Source organism: Macaca fascicularis, chromosome 3 (genome assembly GCF_037993035.2).
Source record: "Macaca fascicularis isolate 582-1 chromosome 3, T2T-MFA8v1.1".
NCBI classification, from domain to species: Eukaryota; Metazoa; Chordata; class Mammalia; order Primates; family Cercopithecidae; genus Macaca; species Macaca fascicularis.
Window position 1 is genome coordinate 86,825,355 of NC_088377.1, and position 12,994 is coordinate 86,838,348.

Consider the following 12,994-nt stretch of genomic DNA (forward strand, 5'->3'; position numbering starts at 1 on the left):
TTGGGTCACTAGAATGAAGAGAAGCTTCTCCATCAGGGGGACAGCAACCTGGCTTCCAGAATAGATCACTGGCTTCTGGGCCTCAAATGGAGAAGATAGAGAACCACAAAACCTAGGATATGTCTGGAGAGAACCATGGTTATTGTATTTTAGAGAAAGGAACCACACTTATACACTAGCCTAGGACAAGACATGAAGTTCATGCTGAAAATACCTGGGTGGATGGAGGAAGTGATCTCAAATCGGAATTGCAGCTGTCCACTCACATGATCTGTTGGAAGCCTGCGGCCAAGTGTGTAGCTGACCACCCTATCCCTAGAAGGAAATAAGCACCATCACAGTTCTGGTCAATACCTCTCCTCATAATGACCATGCAGTGTGCTTTCTACACCAGTGGGTGAGGCAAGCAAGCCCAGGGAAGTCCTGATGTGCTCAACAGCAATACAAAACTGCAAGGAAGTCCTTATCGAATACAGATGCCCCTCGACCTACCGTGGATTACGACCTGATAAACCCATCAAAAGTTGACAATACTGGCAAGTTAAAAATGCATTCAATACATTTAGCCTACCAAACATCATAGCTTAGCCTAGCTTACCTTAAAAGTGCTCGGAACACTTACATTAACCTACAAGTATGCAAAATCACGTAACACAAAAACGAAACTATTTTATAATAAAGTACTGGATATTTCATGTAATTTATTGAATACAGTCTACTGTAGAGCACGGTATCACTTGTTTACCCTGTGATCACGTGGCTGACTGGGAGCTATGGCTTGCTGCTGCTACCAGCTTCACAAAAGTATCATGCTATGTATCACGAACGCAGGAAAAGATCAAAAATCAAAATTCGATGTATGGTTTCTGCTGAATTCATTGTAAAGTAAAAAATGATTAAGTTGAACTAACCATCTGTATCCTAAAGCAGGGGTAGGCAAACTACAGCCCAAGGGCTAAATGTGGCCCACTACCTGTTTTTGTGCAGTTGTGACATTTTATATTTTAAATGATTGGAAAAAGAAACAAAAGAAGAGTAACATTTTGTAGCATGTGAAAATTATATGAAATTCAAATTTCAGTGTCCATAAATAAAGTTTAATTGGAGCACGGTCATACTTGTTAGCTTACATATTGTCTGTGGCAACTTTCATGCTATAATGGCAGAGCTGAGTAATTTAGACAGGGACTGTGGGCCTCGCAAAGCCTAAAATATTTACTACCTGGCCCTGTACAAAAAAGTTTGCCAACCTGTGTTCTAAAAGAGAGAGAGAGAGAATAAAAAAAGACACGGATGTCCTTGGTCTGCTTTTCCTGTGCAGATTGCCATTTTCCAAATATGTCTTCAACGATGGACAGTGCCAGCAGATACATATCTTGTGGTATATATGTAATGTCTAAGAAAGGATGCTGTCATGGTTACTGGAGAGTCTGTGGGCGCTACAGAATGGCACCTGCTCCAGGATGAAGCAGAGCAAGACTTGTGGGTTGGGTTCTCTGACTTGAGACTTCCACTTAACAACAACCACAGGGCTCCACATGTAGGGACCCCGAGTCTCCACCCTGGACTTTCGTGCCATCCCCTCCACCCCCTCAAAGCAATTTCTTAATTATAAAAAGAAAACTTTCTAGAGGCAATCAACCTGAAACTTTGCTATTATATTTTCATTAACAATACAGCTTCAGCAGAGTAAATTGCCCCTTAACTTGGCCTAAATAGGAAGAGTGACCACCTTAGGATATTCAGGAGTTAACAAACCCAGGGTACACAGTAGTAACAAACACATAGCCCCAAACCAGTTGTTATTCAGATGACTCTGTATTTATTCCATTTATTAGTTTGTGACATGAAAATAAAAAGATAAATCACTGGCTAATAGTGTTTTAATGTTTCTTTCTAGAAAACACTGGCATTATGAGATAAATAACAAGCCCCTGACTTAAAATTGTTCTTTGATAGGCCATGATTTAGTGTTTGGAGTTCCTCAGAAGTCCATTAAGTAAAGCATTATATGTAGAAAAAAATAGGAGGAACCTCAGTATTTTGTCTATTTAGAAAGAGCCTTTGGTCAATATTATGAAGTACATCTATTACGACCATAACAAAGACATCCCGAACCCAAAACTTAATTGAAATCAGGGGAGGCCTAAAGACAATCAGACAATGGCACAAAAATTACATTTATTATGCTTTGCATTTACTTTCCGGGCTTTTCTTTTTTTTGCTTTTCACTCACTCAACAAATATTTTTTGAGCCCCTGCCACGTGAAAAGTGCTGCAGTTGATACAAAGCATTTTATACATCGCCCCTGCCTTTAAATAGCTTATGTCCAGCTGGGGGCATAAGGTAGGACCACTAAATAATGGTTCAAGGCAGACAGTGACACTTCAATGCCAAGGTGAGACGGTTAGAGTTAGAGGCAGAGAGCCAACTGAAGCCTGGGATTTTACAGGCCAAGGAATCGAGGTAGGATTGGAAATCAGAGTGCGTGTGTGCCCGGGGGGAAAGGTGCAAGTATCTCAGGGCAGGGAGGGAGCCGGTACAGGTGGAGCCAAATGTTTCAGAAGCCATCGATGCAGGGGGCTTTATGGGGAGTGCATGTGCTGAGGGCAGAGGGAAGCTGCGGTGCAAAGTGGATTCACTTTTGTTATGGGTGCACTCTGGGGTTCTGCCATAGCTCAGGCTGCATGGCCACTGCTTCCATGGCCATCACCCCAACACTCTGCTCCTACCCACGGTGGGACACCTCCGGAAGGGGCAGCACTACAGAAGTGGTCCCCAGGGGCTGTGGAAGCAGAAGGCTTTGGAGGAGGAGCTGCTCTGCCCCGCCACCAGAGGGCGGTCTGTCATCCCATCAAAGAGGGTGGGAGGAGAAACACCTCCATGGCTTGCTGTTGCCGCCTCTTGGAGAGGTGTAAGCTCAATCACGCTCGATCTGTGCTCTCCATTTCCCTGGGTGGCAAGAACACTGGGAAAATCATAGCTAACCTTCTTCTGGTCGGGGACACCCTTTTCCACCTCAGAAACTTGCTTTCAGCTGGGGATGTGCCTTTCCACAGTGGGAGGCTGGGAGAGCGGGACAGTGCCAAGAAGATAGGAGCCGGCAGCTTGGACTTAGGAGAGAACTCAGCACGGGAGGGCAGAGGGGCTCTGCGGCTGCAGCGAGCTGGAGAGAGAAGTTCTGTTCCATAGGTACAAATTGATATCTAATGCATGCTGGGCGGCGGTGCACTAGGTGCTGGGGTAGAAAGAATTCCACACAGCCCCTGTTTTTGTTCTCCAGCCCACCCCCTGGCAGAGGTGCTAACAGCTGTGAGAGCAGCCAGTAGGGCAGAGAAGGAGAGAAATGAAAAGCGTGGCCCACAATAAACCAGAGAATCAGTCCCAGGAACCCGGAGAGAAGCCTGTAGTGCAGGGATGGCCCTCGGGCTTTGGAGAGACACAGGTAAGAGTCGGACCTCCGGCTGGATCTCTGCTACCCACAAGCCTTGGGTTTACATAATTATTGATCCTTTTGAAGCCTTGTTTCCTCGTGGAGGAATGGTGATAATGCTGTCACAGAAGCATTATGAGGACTAAATGAAATAAAAAAGATCACAAGGAATACCATTTTCTTTTGTGTTCCTACTATGTGCCAGTGACCATGTTAAGTTCTTTATGTACACTTTTTGCCTGTTTAATCCTCACAACCATGAATGACAAGTGCAAACACTGCATGTGATATGTGACTGCAGCTCCATAAACTCAGCTCCCTTTGGCTGGAGAGTTCGTGGCAGGCCTCTGTGCACTCCGCTGCCTGCACACCATAAAGTTCCAATTATTAATAAATGTCTTTGTGATAATTATCAGTGATTCCAAAGTCCTTCTGATAGTCCAAAGAACTTTAAATTAAGATACTTGGAAATTCTGCATATTTTTCTCATTCTTTTGCTATCTTTGTAAGAGTTACATTGTATATAAGTATATATTTATCAATAGAAAGCTTTATTTCGTGTTTTCAAATGTAGTCCCTGTTACTTAAAGAAATATAGATTATATATAGGGCTGTTATCTGGTCATAGTCCACTTTAATGAGAACCATGAGTGGACATGAATGTGTAAGAGACAAAACCGAAACCCATTCTCATATGCAATTGAATTCTGTGAGCATCTTAACTGCTGTCATTCCGTAAGAATCATGCTTTCAAATTCTCATCCATGTTATCTAGCATGTGCAGATACTAGTGTCCTCTAAGTAAGACACTCTACCGTAGTTACCCAGTATTTCATCTTGTTACGGAAATGTCACACATGATTAAATCTTACATACCAGACTGATATATGAATGAAAAAATATTCTTCATAGTAAAACAAACTTGAGTTTCTACCTGTACAGAAAAATGTCCCATTGACGGCTTCTTTTAATACTGTTTAATAGTTTTTTTTTTTTTTTTTTTGAGACGGAGTCTCGCTCTGTCGCCCAGGCTGGAGTGCAGTGGCGCGATCTCGGCTCACTGCAAGCTCCGCCTCCCGGGTTCACGCCATTCTCCTGCCTCAGCCTCCCGAGTAGCTGGGACTACAGGCGCCCACAACCACGCCCGGCTAATTTTTTGTATTTTTAGTAGAGACGGGGTTTCACCGTGGTCTCGATCTCCTGACCTTGTGATCCGCCCGCCTCAGCCTCCCAAAGCGCTGGGATTACAGGCGTGAGCCACCGCGCCCGGCCTGTTTAATAGTTTTAATAGGATTCTTTACTCTCTTGGGTAAGTAACCAGTGTTACACCATCAAGTGGAAAGGGAAGGGTTTGTTTAATCGAACAAACACTTATGTTGGCTCAAGCAACATAATTAGTAGGAAAAGCCAAGGAAATATAATGATAACATTTTGACTCTCTGTGAGACTATACTATTGCAGCCTACAGGCCACCTTTGGGCACGGCCTGTTGGTGGGAACCTAGTGATAGTAAGATCTCAGTCACAGGTTTACCCTATGGCGTGTCTCTCCAGGAGTCTTTGAACGGGCATCGACAGCTTTCCCAAGAAACGCTTGATGATGGGACGGCTCTTGGCAAACTTGTCCTTCACCTCAATTTCCAGCACGTCAGTGGGCAAGGACACAAAACTGAATTGCTGCAATGAAAGAATATGTCACATCAATTAACTGAGAGGTTGGAGGGCTGGCCAATTCCCAGTCCATCTGCCTTGATGCTGTCACTGTAAAACACCCCAGCTATAATATACATATATATAAAGGGTCTTAGAAATGCTGTGAACCCTGTTTATTCAGTAAATGAGGGGCAGCGACAAGATGCTTCCTCAGGGCTTAAAAACAGGCTTATTCTTTGAGATTCAAACAGTAAAATCAGCACACTTTAAAGAGAAAGAATGCCACCAAAGCCTCACCATACTTGATTAAAGGTATTATCATACTTAAAGAAAGAACAAGCACAAACTCACCTGTAATTAAGAAAATGTACTTTAAATCAACAATGCAATATAGCTTTTCATGATTATGATGGAAGAGATTTCTAGAAGTTTGGTAATACCCTGTATCCTTGAGAGGGGGAAGAGACAAGAATTCTCACACTGTTTTGGTGGGAATGCAAATTAATTTGACCTTTGGGAAGGGAACTGGCAATATTTACTGGCATTTAAACTGCAAATCCCTTCAACCTAGAATTATATTTTTAGGGATTTCCTTCTGGATTAACTTGCGCAAGTGTGCAAAAGATACATTTAACAGGGATGTTTATTGGAGCATTACTAACAATAGCAGAAGACTGAGGAAAAACACAAAACTGTTTACAAAGAGGAAACTGGTTAAGTGAAGGCTGATAAATCTTTGAAACTGAGAACTCTTCCATCGTTAAAAAGAAAGGGGTGAATCAACATGCACCAACATGAAAAGACACCTGAGAAATGAAGTGATAAAGCAAAGTGCAGAAGAATACAAAGAGTAGGATTCCATTTGTACTTTGAACTGCAGAGAAAACGTCTAGAGGGAGACGCTCCAAACTGAACTCCAGGAAGTGGGCTGGTAGGGGAGGGAGAAAGCAGGTCTTTTACATTTTACTTAATTTGATTCTAAAGTATTCATTTGTTAACTGGGTGTGGTGGTGGGCACCTATAATCCCACCTACTTTGGGAGACTGAGGCAGGTGAATTGCTTGAACCTGGGACGTGGAGGTTGCAGTGAGCTGAGATTGCACTACTGGACTCCAGCCTGGATGACAGAGTGAGACTCCATCTCAAAACAATATACACAAAAATTTTAAAAAGTATTCATTTGTTAAATAGTGTATGGTGTGACTTTTAAAATAAAACAGTAACAATTAAAGGAAGACTGTGACCATCAGAAGTTGGCTTGGTCAATATTAATGTCAGGCCTCTGAGCCCAAGCTAAGCCATCATATCCCCCATCACCTGCACATATACATCCAGATGGCCTGAAGTAACTGAAAAATCACAAAAGAAGTGAAAATGGCCTGTTCCTGCCTTAACTGATGACGTTACCTTGTGAAATTCCTTCTCCTGGCTCAGAAGCTCCCCCATTGAGCACCTTGTGACCCCCACCCCTGCCCGCCAGAGAACAACCCCCTTTGACTATAATTTTTCACTACCTACCCAAATCCTATAAAACGGCCCCACCCCTATCTCCCTTCGCTGACTCTCTTTTCAGACTCAGTCCACCTGCACCCAGGTAATTAAAAAGCTTTATTGCTCACACAAAGCCTGTTTGGTGGTCTCTTCACACTGATGCGCGTGAAAATTACAAGTGTAAAAAGGAGACACCAGAAGGTAAAGGTTGGCATTGGCCAGCCCAAACTACTTGGGAGGAGAAGTCTTAATTAACATTGAATGTTACAGTCGCCTTGATCAAAGGCTGTGAAACACCTGAAATAAATACATATTTTCTTTTATTCTGATGAATCTTAACAGCAACCTTTTTTTTTTTTTTTTTTTTTTGAGACAAAGTCTACCTCTCTCACCCAGGCTGGAGTGCAGTGGCACGATCTCGGCTCACTGCAAGCTCCACCTCCTGGGTTCATGCCATTCTCCTGCCTCAGCCTCTCGAGTGCTACAGGCACCCGCCACCACGCCCGGCTAATTTTTTGTATTTTTAGTAGAGATGGGGTTTCACCGTGTTAGCCAGGATGGTCTTGATCTCCTGACCTCATGATCCGCCTGCCTCGGCCTCCCAAAGTGCTGGGATTATAGGTGTGAGCCACCACGCCCAGCCTAGCAATCTTTTAACGTTAGTTGATTTCTATTTACAGAGATTAAATATGTTGGGCATGCTAACGTAAGTATCTTCTTTGTGGCAGTCAGGATGAGCTGGGGCATGCTGCACTAACAGCCAACTTCCAGGTCTCAGGGGCTTCAAGTTGTATTTCTTGCTCACATTCTCACTGTGGGCTGATGGGGCAGCCACCCTCTGAAGCATTGTCAGTTACAATGACAGAGGCAAAAAGAGCTCCCCCTGCAAATAAGTATTCACTTCCAAACACAGCTCCTCAGAACTAGACACAGGCCCCAGCCACCCTCAGGGAGCAGGAAGTATAATCCTATAGAGTACCTGGGAGATGGACCGAAGAAATATTTGACAAACAGTGCTAATGAGTTCCACAGTAACCATGAGGTACATCTGATTGCCATTATAAATTAGTTTTAGTTAACTCCTATATAACTCCTAAGAACTAATCATTCCCAGTACTAAGAAAACTGAATTATGGGCATGTCAAGTTTGAGGATCAAACCCAGGAATAGGTACTACTCTAAAAAGGCCTTCCTAAGTGAGAATCCAGCCCTGCTGATTGTCTCAGGTCCTTAAAACTTCTATATCTTTGGTCCAGTTATTCCATTCTGGAGTGTATTATAATATATCTTCTAATCTAAATGCCCAACAATAGGTTAGGTACATTGTGACATGCACAAATAATAGTTTATACTTTTCTAAATTATAATAATTTATATATAAATATGTATAATTACATGTAACACTAAATGCTAATGAGATGGAAAATGCTTGTTTTACAGTGTTAAGTAACAAAATCAGGACAAATACAATTCATGATCACAATAATATGAATTGTATGAATAAAAGAAGACTGGAAAAAATTACAACAGATTTTATAACAGTTGTTTTACCAAGTAAGAATATATTTTCCCCCATTTCCTTTTTCTGTATTTTCCACGCTTTCTATAATGAGCACCTATTATTTTCACAAGGAAAAACATAATCACCTTTATTAAAATGAGACTATTTCTACCCACAGTAGCCTACATGGGACACTGAAGTTAACTTATCAAAATGTATTATTAAACTTAGTGGGAGCTTCTGGGTTCTTTCCTCCCTCCACAACTCTCTTCTTAAACTCTCTTCACACACCCACCCCTTCATCCCAGACACCGACCTCTCTCCCCACGAGGCCCTTGTCTCCATGCCGTGGTTACTGGAGTCCATGTAGACCCCCAGCTAGGTCAGGTTCTGTTAAGAACTAGTGAGTAGTCCTGAAAATGTAAAAGTCTGTCTGTTTGTGGACAAGCTACCTGCACCCATGGGCCTCAAGCCAGTATCATGGATTTCACCTGGCTACCCTGACTTGGCCTTTACTTCAAGGCTCCGAAGGAGAAACTTTGGAGTGAGGTAAACTCAGTTTTATTCCTAGCTCTGCACATCCAAGTTTTGGACTCTGTCATTCACAATCACTCCAAACCTCAGCATTTTCACCTGTAGAATGGGAAAAGAAGGCCCACGCCATGTTAGACCAAGTTTCTTCCCTCTCCATTCCTATTCTTTCCAGACCCCACCTGCCCCATGATTTACTATCACCTTCTCCTTTTGATTCTCTGGTTATTGAACTTTCTTAAGTTTACTAACTCATTTCAGCTGGCTCTTAATGACCAGTAATCCTATACGGCTGTCTGTAGTAATCTATAGGCTTATTTCAAATGCTTAGCATGCAGACAAAAGCTATGATTATCCTATTACTAATGCCCACTCTTTGTTTCCAGAGAAACGGCCACTTCTTGGTTAAAGGACAAATTTGTGAACTATATCTGCAAAAGGTTTTTTTTTTTTTAAAGTATATATTGTTGCCCTGAGCCCTCTGCTGGTTTGGGAATTTTATCTCCTTGCATCTTACCTCACTGGTGAAAGAAAGCCAGAGTGGAAATGACAAAGCCAATCCTGGGCATCCTTGGGGGTCTGATGTCTGGCTATTTTCCATCTTTGTCCTTTACCTTGTGATCTGAGCTTTTCAGAGCAACTGTGACACATGCTTGGGCCAACCAGTGAATAAATGGCTCCTCACCTCCTCACAAGCCATGAAACTGTCCTAAACAAAAGACTATTGACACTCCGGTCAGAAAAGAAAGTTCCTTAGGTCATTTCTTCATCAGAGTCTGAATTCTCTTTCTTGGCTTCACTTTAGGACTCAACTGTCAGATCTTTCCAACTGAGCAGCAACACCAGGAAGACAGCTGTACAAGGCCCACCGCTGGGGCCACTATGAGCAAGCATGATGCATATAGTATTCCTACAGGGTCAAGGGCCCTTCTGGCTAAAAGTAAAGCTTTCTTTTGTTTAAGTGCAGGTGTTGGGATTCTTACTTTTTCTTTGACCAGTGGGTCTTAGCCTTGGTTCTCAGAATAATCTGGAAGCTTCCACAATAGTACCCATTACTGGGTCCCACTCTTGACTATATTAGACTCCCTTGAGAGAGCGGGACACTGGTAGTGTTTAAAGGTTCCCAGGTGACTCCACTGTGCAACTGGGTGGAGAACTACTGTTCTCTCAGTAATAATCTATTTTAATATCAAATAGTGTTACAGTTAGGAAAATATTTCTTACACCAAATCTAAATCATCCTCTGTGGCCTCAATATTTAGTCCAATGATCTGTAAAGCATTCTTCAAGCCTGAGTTTAATAGCTTGTTTTTTGTTGGCATTCTTATTAATGGCAGTGGATGGAAGTGGATCTCTACCCATTAGATGCCAGTGACACCCGCCTAGATATGACAGCCAAAAATGTCTCCAGTCATTGCCTCATGTCCTTTGGGGAAACAAAATCACCCTTGTTGAAAACCACTGATGTGCTCCTATCATATTCAATCTTCCAGAGAGATATTAGGGCTGGTGCTGCAATATAGGAGGATATTATTTATTTTATTTGTGTTGTTTACTCAATAGGCCATTTATAGAAGTACGATGCTTAACTTATTATATTCCATTTTGCTTCAGAAAAGATCTGAGGTAGATCGCCTCTAAAACAGAACTTTTATAAATTGAACTTAATGAAATTAAAACTGGGTAACTAACTAAAGGAAATATTTAATTGGCAATTAAGTAAACTGGTAGCAGTTGCATAATGAGCAATTTAGGCAGAGATTAGGAGAATGTTGGTAAATAAAGGGGGGAAAGTTGTTTCCATTCATTCATAAACATTTGTTGGGCACTGGCTCTGAGCTGGGTGCTGGGACACAGCTACCACCCTTCTGTGCTGGAGTGCTGGGGCCAAAGCCTCCAACTCTAGACTTCAGAGTGTTACACTGCAGGCAGACAATGACAAAGCAGAAGATACTATAGTAAGGCTTCCCAAAGGCCCAGCACAGTGGACAGGTAGAGATGATTTCCCAGAGAAAATAATGCTTTAACTGAGTCTTAAAAAATAAACAATTGGCCAGGTGCAGTGGCTCACGCCTGTAATCCCAGCACTTTGGAAGGCCAAGGCGGGTGGATCACGAGGTTGAGAGTTCAAGACCAGCCTGGCCATGATGGCGAAACCCTGTCTCTACTAATAATTACAAAAAGTAGTCAGGCATGGTGGCAGGCATCTGTAATCCCAGCTACTTGGGAGGCGCCTGTAATCCCAGCTACTTTTAGAGGAAAATTGCTTGAACCCGGGTGGTGGAGGTTGCAGTGAGCCAAGATCGTGCCACTGCACTCCAGCCTGGGTGACAGAGCGCGACTCCGTCTCAAACAAACAAACAAAAGAGCAAGTATCGGTGGGATGAAGAAGGGGTGGGAGGAACATTCCAGGTAGAGGGGTGCCATGGGCAGGGCTGAAGTTCACAGAGTACATGAGTCCCTTGGGGAACTGAAAGTGGCTTACTACATCTGGGTCATATTGAAGGATCTGGTTGTGGATGAAACTGAATAGATAAGTAGAATCCAGACCATGAACAGCCTCCTGGCCAGAGCTTGGACTTATCCTGAAGGCATCTGGGAGCAACTGAAGGATCTGCACCATGCAAATGATATACTCAGATCTGCAGTGTAGAGAAGTCACTGTGGCAGTGCTGAGGGGTGGCCCATAGATGGGTCAGGCCTGGAGGAGGCAGATCAGGTAAGGTAAGCGCAAAGTTGGGGTCGGGGGAAGACTAGCAGGCAAGGAGAAAAGGGTGGCAGAGTGTGGACTGGTTAAATGTCAGTGAGAGTTATGGCACGTGGGGGAGGAAGAGGTCACAAATTCCCAAGCCTGGATTCCCAAGATTGAGAGCATGTGGGAACATAGTAACATAGCTAGGAATGCAGAGAGGGGCTGAATGTGTGTCCCAAAGCAATGAAGGAACAGAATGATGGAAATGGGGGCGTGGGTATGGAAGGATAGAAGACTGTACAGGGCTGGAGGGCTTGTGATATTTTAACAAGATCTAGGGTATAAGTGCAGGAATGGATGGCTCGTGGTGAATGGAATTGAAGGTCAAAGAGATTGCAGTGGTTAAGGAAACTATGAGTCATTCATGTCGACCTTGATCATCTGGAGAATTGTAGGTCTTGGGCATTGTTAAAGAAAAATAAAAATGGGGCTGGGCATGGTGGCTCATGCCTGTAATCCCAGCACTTTGGGAGGCCGAGGTGGAAGGAATGCTTGAGGTCAGGAGTTTGAGACTAGTCTGGCCAGCATGGTAAAACCCCGTCTCTACTAAAAATACAAAAATCAGCCAGGTGTGGTGGTGGGCGCCTGTAATCCCAGCTACTCAGGAGGCTGAGGGAGGAGAATCATTTGAACCCAGGAGGCGGAGTTTGCAGTGAGCCAAGATCAGGCCACTGCACTCCAGCCTGGGGGACAGAGCAAGACTCCATCTCAATAATAGTAATAATCATCATCATCATAATAAAGAAAAATAAAAATAGAGGCCACAGTCTAGATATACCCCAAGGCCAACTGCCCATTACCATGTAACCCAAACTTGTCATCTTAATTTCCCTGAAAGGTTCTTTCTAATTACAAACACAAAATGTAAGCTTTAACATCCTTCTCCACAAGATTCAGCGAAATTAAACCAGCCAGCTATAGACAAATCGTCTTAAACAGCTCTGTTTTGCTTGAAAAGAAAAATGATAATGTATAACAGCCAATCATGAAAAAATTCAAAATACTTCCTCCTTTATGCTTTATGTTGTAACTGCTTAGTGGAGCTTCTTACCACTTGGTTTGAAGTCTCCCAGATTGTAATCTGTACTTTTTGTGTGACAATAAACTTAGCAATTTTTCCTAACTTGATCTGCTTTTATTGTTGATAATACAAAGGGAAGATTGTGCCATGGGTAGAAAGAGTTTTACTGGCTGTGGCAGAGTAAATAGTGGGGACCCATTATTGCCTCAATGTAGCTAAGATGATTAAGAATATGGATGTGAGGGTGATGCTATAATCAAAAAGGAGAAAACTTCGTGAGAAATTTCAGACGTGAGTTAGAAAGTATTTTCACTTGGTATTTTCATTTAGGGAGAGGTATGAGAAAAGATGACTCCAGTCTGTGAGAACAAAGGTAGAATGATTCATTTATGCACACTCATACATTTATGAAATTCAGGAAAGGTTAAGGATGGAAAACTGGTAAGGAAAGTTAATTTGATTTGGGTTGTGTGAAGTTTGAAGGGGTAGAGGATATTCAAGAGTCAGGCAGGAATACCAATCAGAAGTGGAGATTAGACACCTCACCATGTGGAGGAAGGGTGGTCTTAATTGTGTGATATAAGTCACGACATCGGTTAGACTGGCATCTAG

At 42.9% G+C, this 12,994-nt stretch overlaps 1 protein-coding gene across 20 annotated transcripts in view; it reads right to left on the reverse strand.

Moving 5' to 3' along the window:
• Nucleotides 1-12,994, reverse strand: part of HECW1 (HECT, C2 and WW domain containing E3 ubiquitin protein ligase 1) — a 464,113-nt gene that overhangs the window by 122,813 nt on the left and 328,306 nt on the right. For all 20 annotated transcript variants that reach the window (XM_065542077.1, XM_074035183.1, XM_074035186.1 and 17 more), the window contains 2 exons: nt 4,968-5,110; nt 215-315 (listed from right to left, as the gene is read on the reverse strand). In XM_065542077.1, coding sequence (XP_065398149.1) covers nt 215-315; nt 4,968-5,110 — 244 coding nt within the window. The remainder of the gene's footprint in view (nt 1-214; nt 316-4,967; nt 5,111-12,994) is intronic.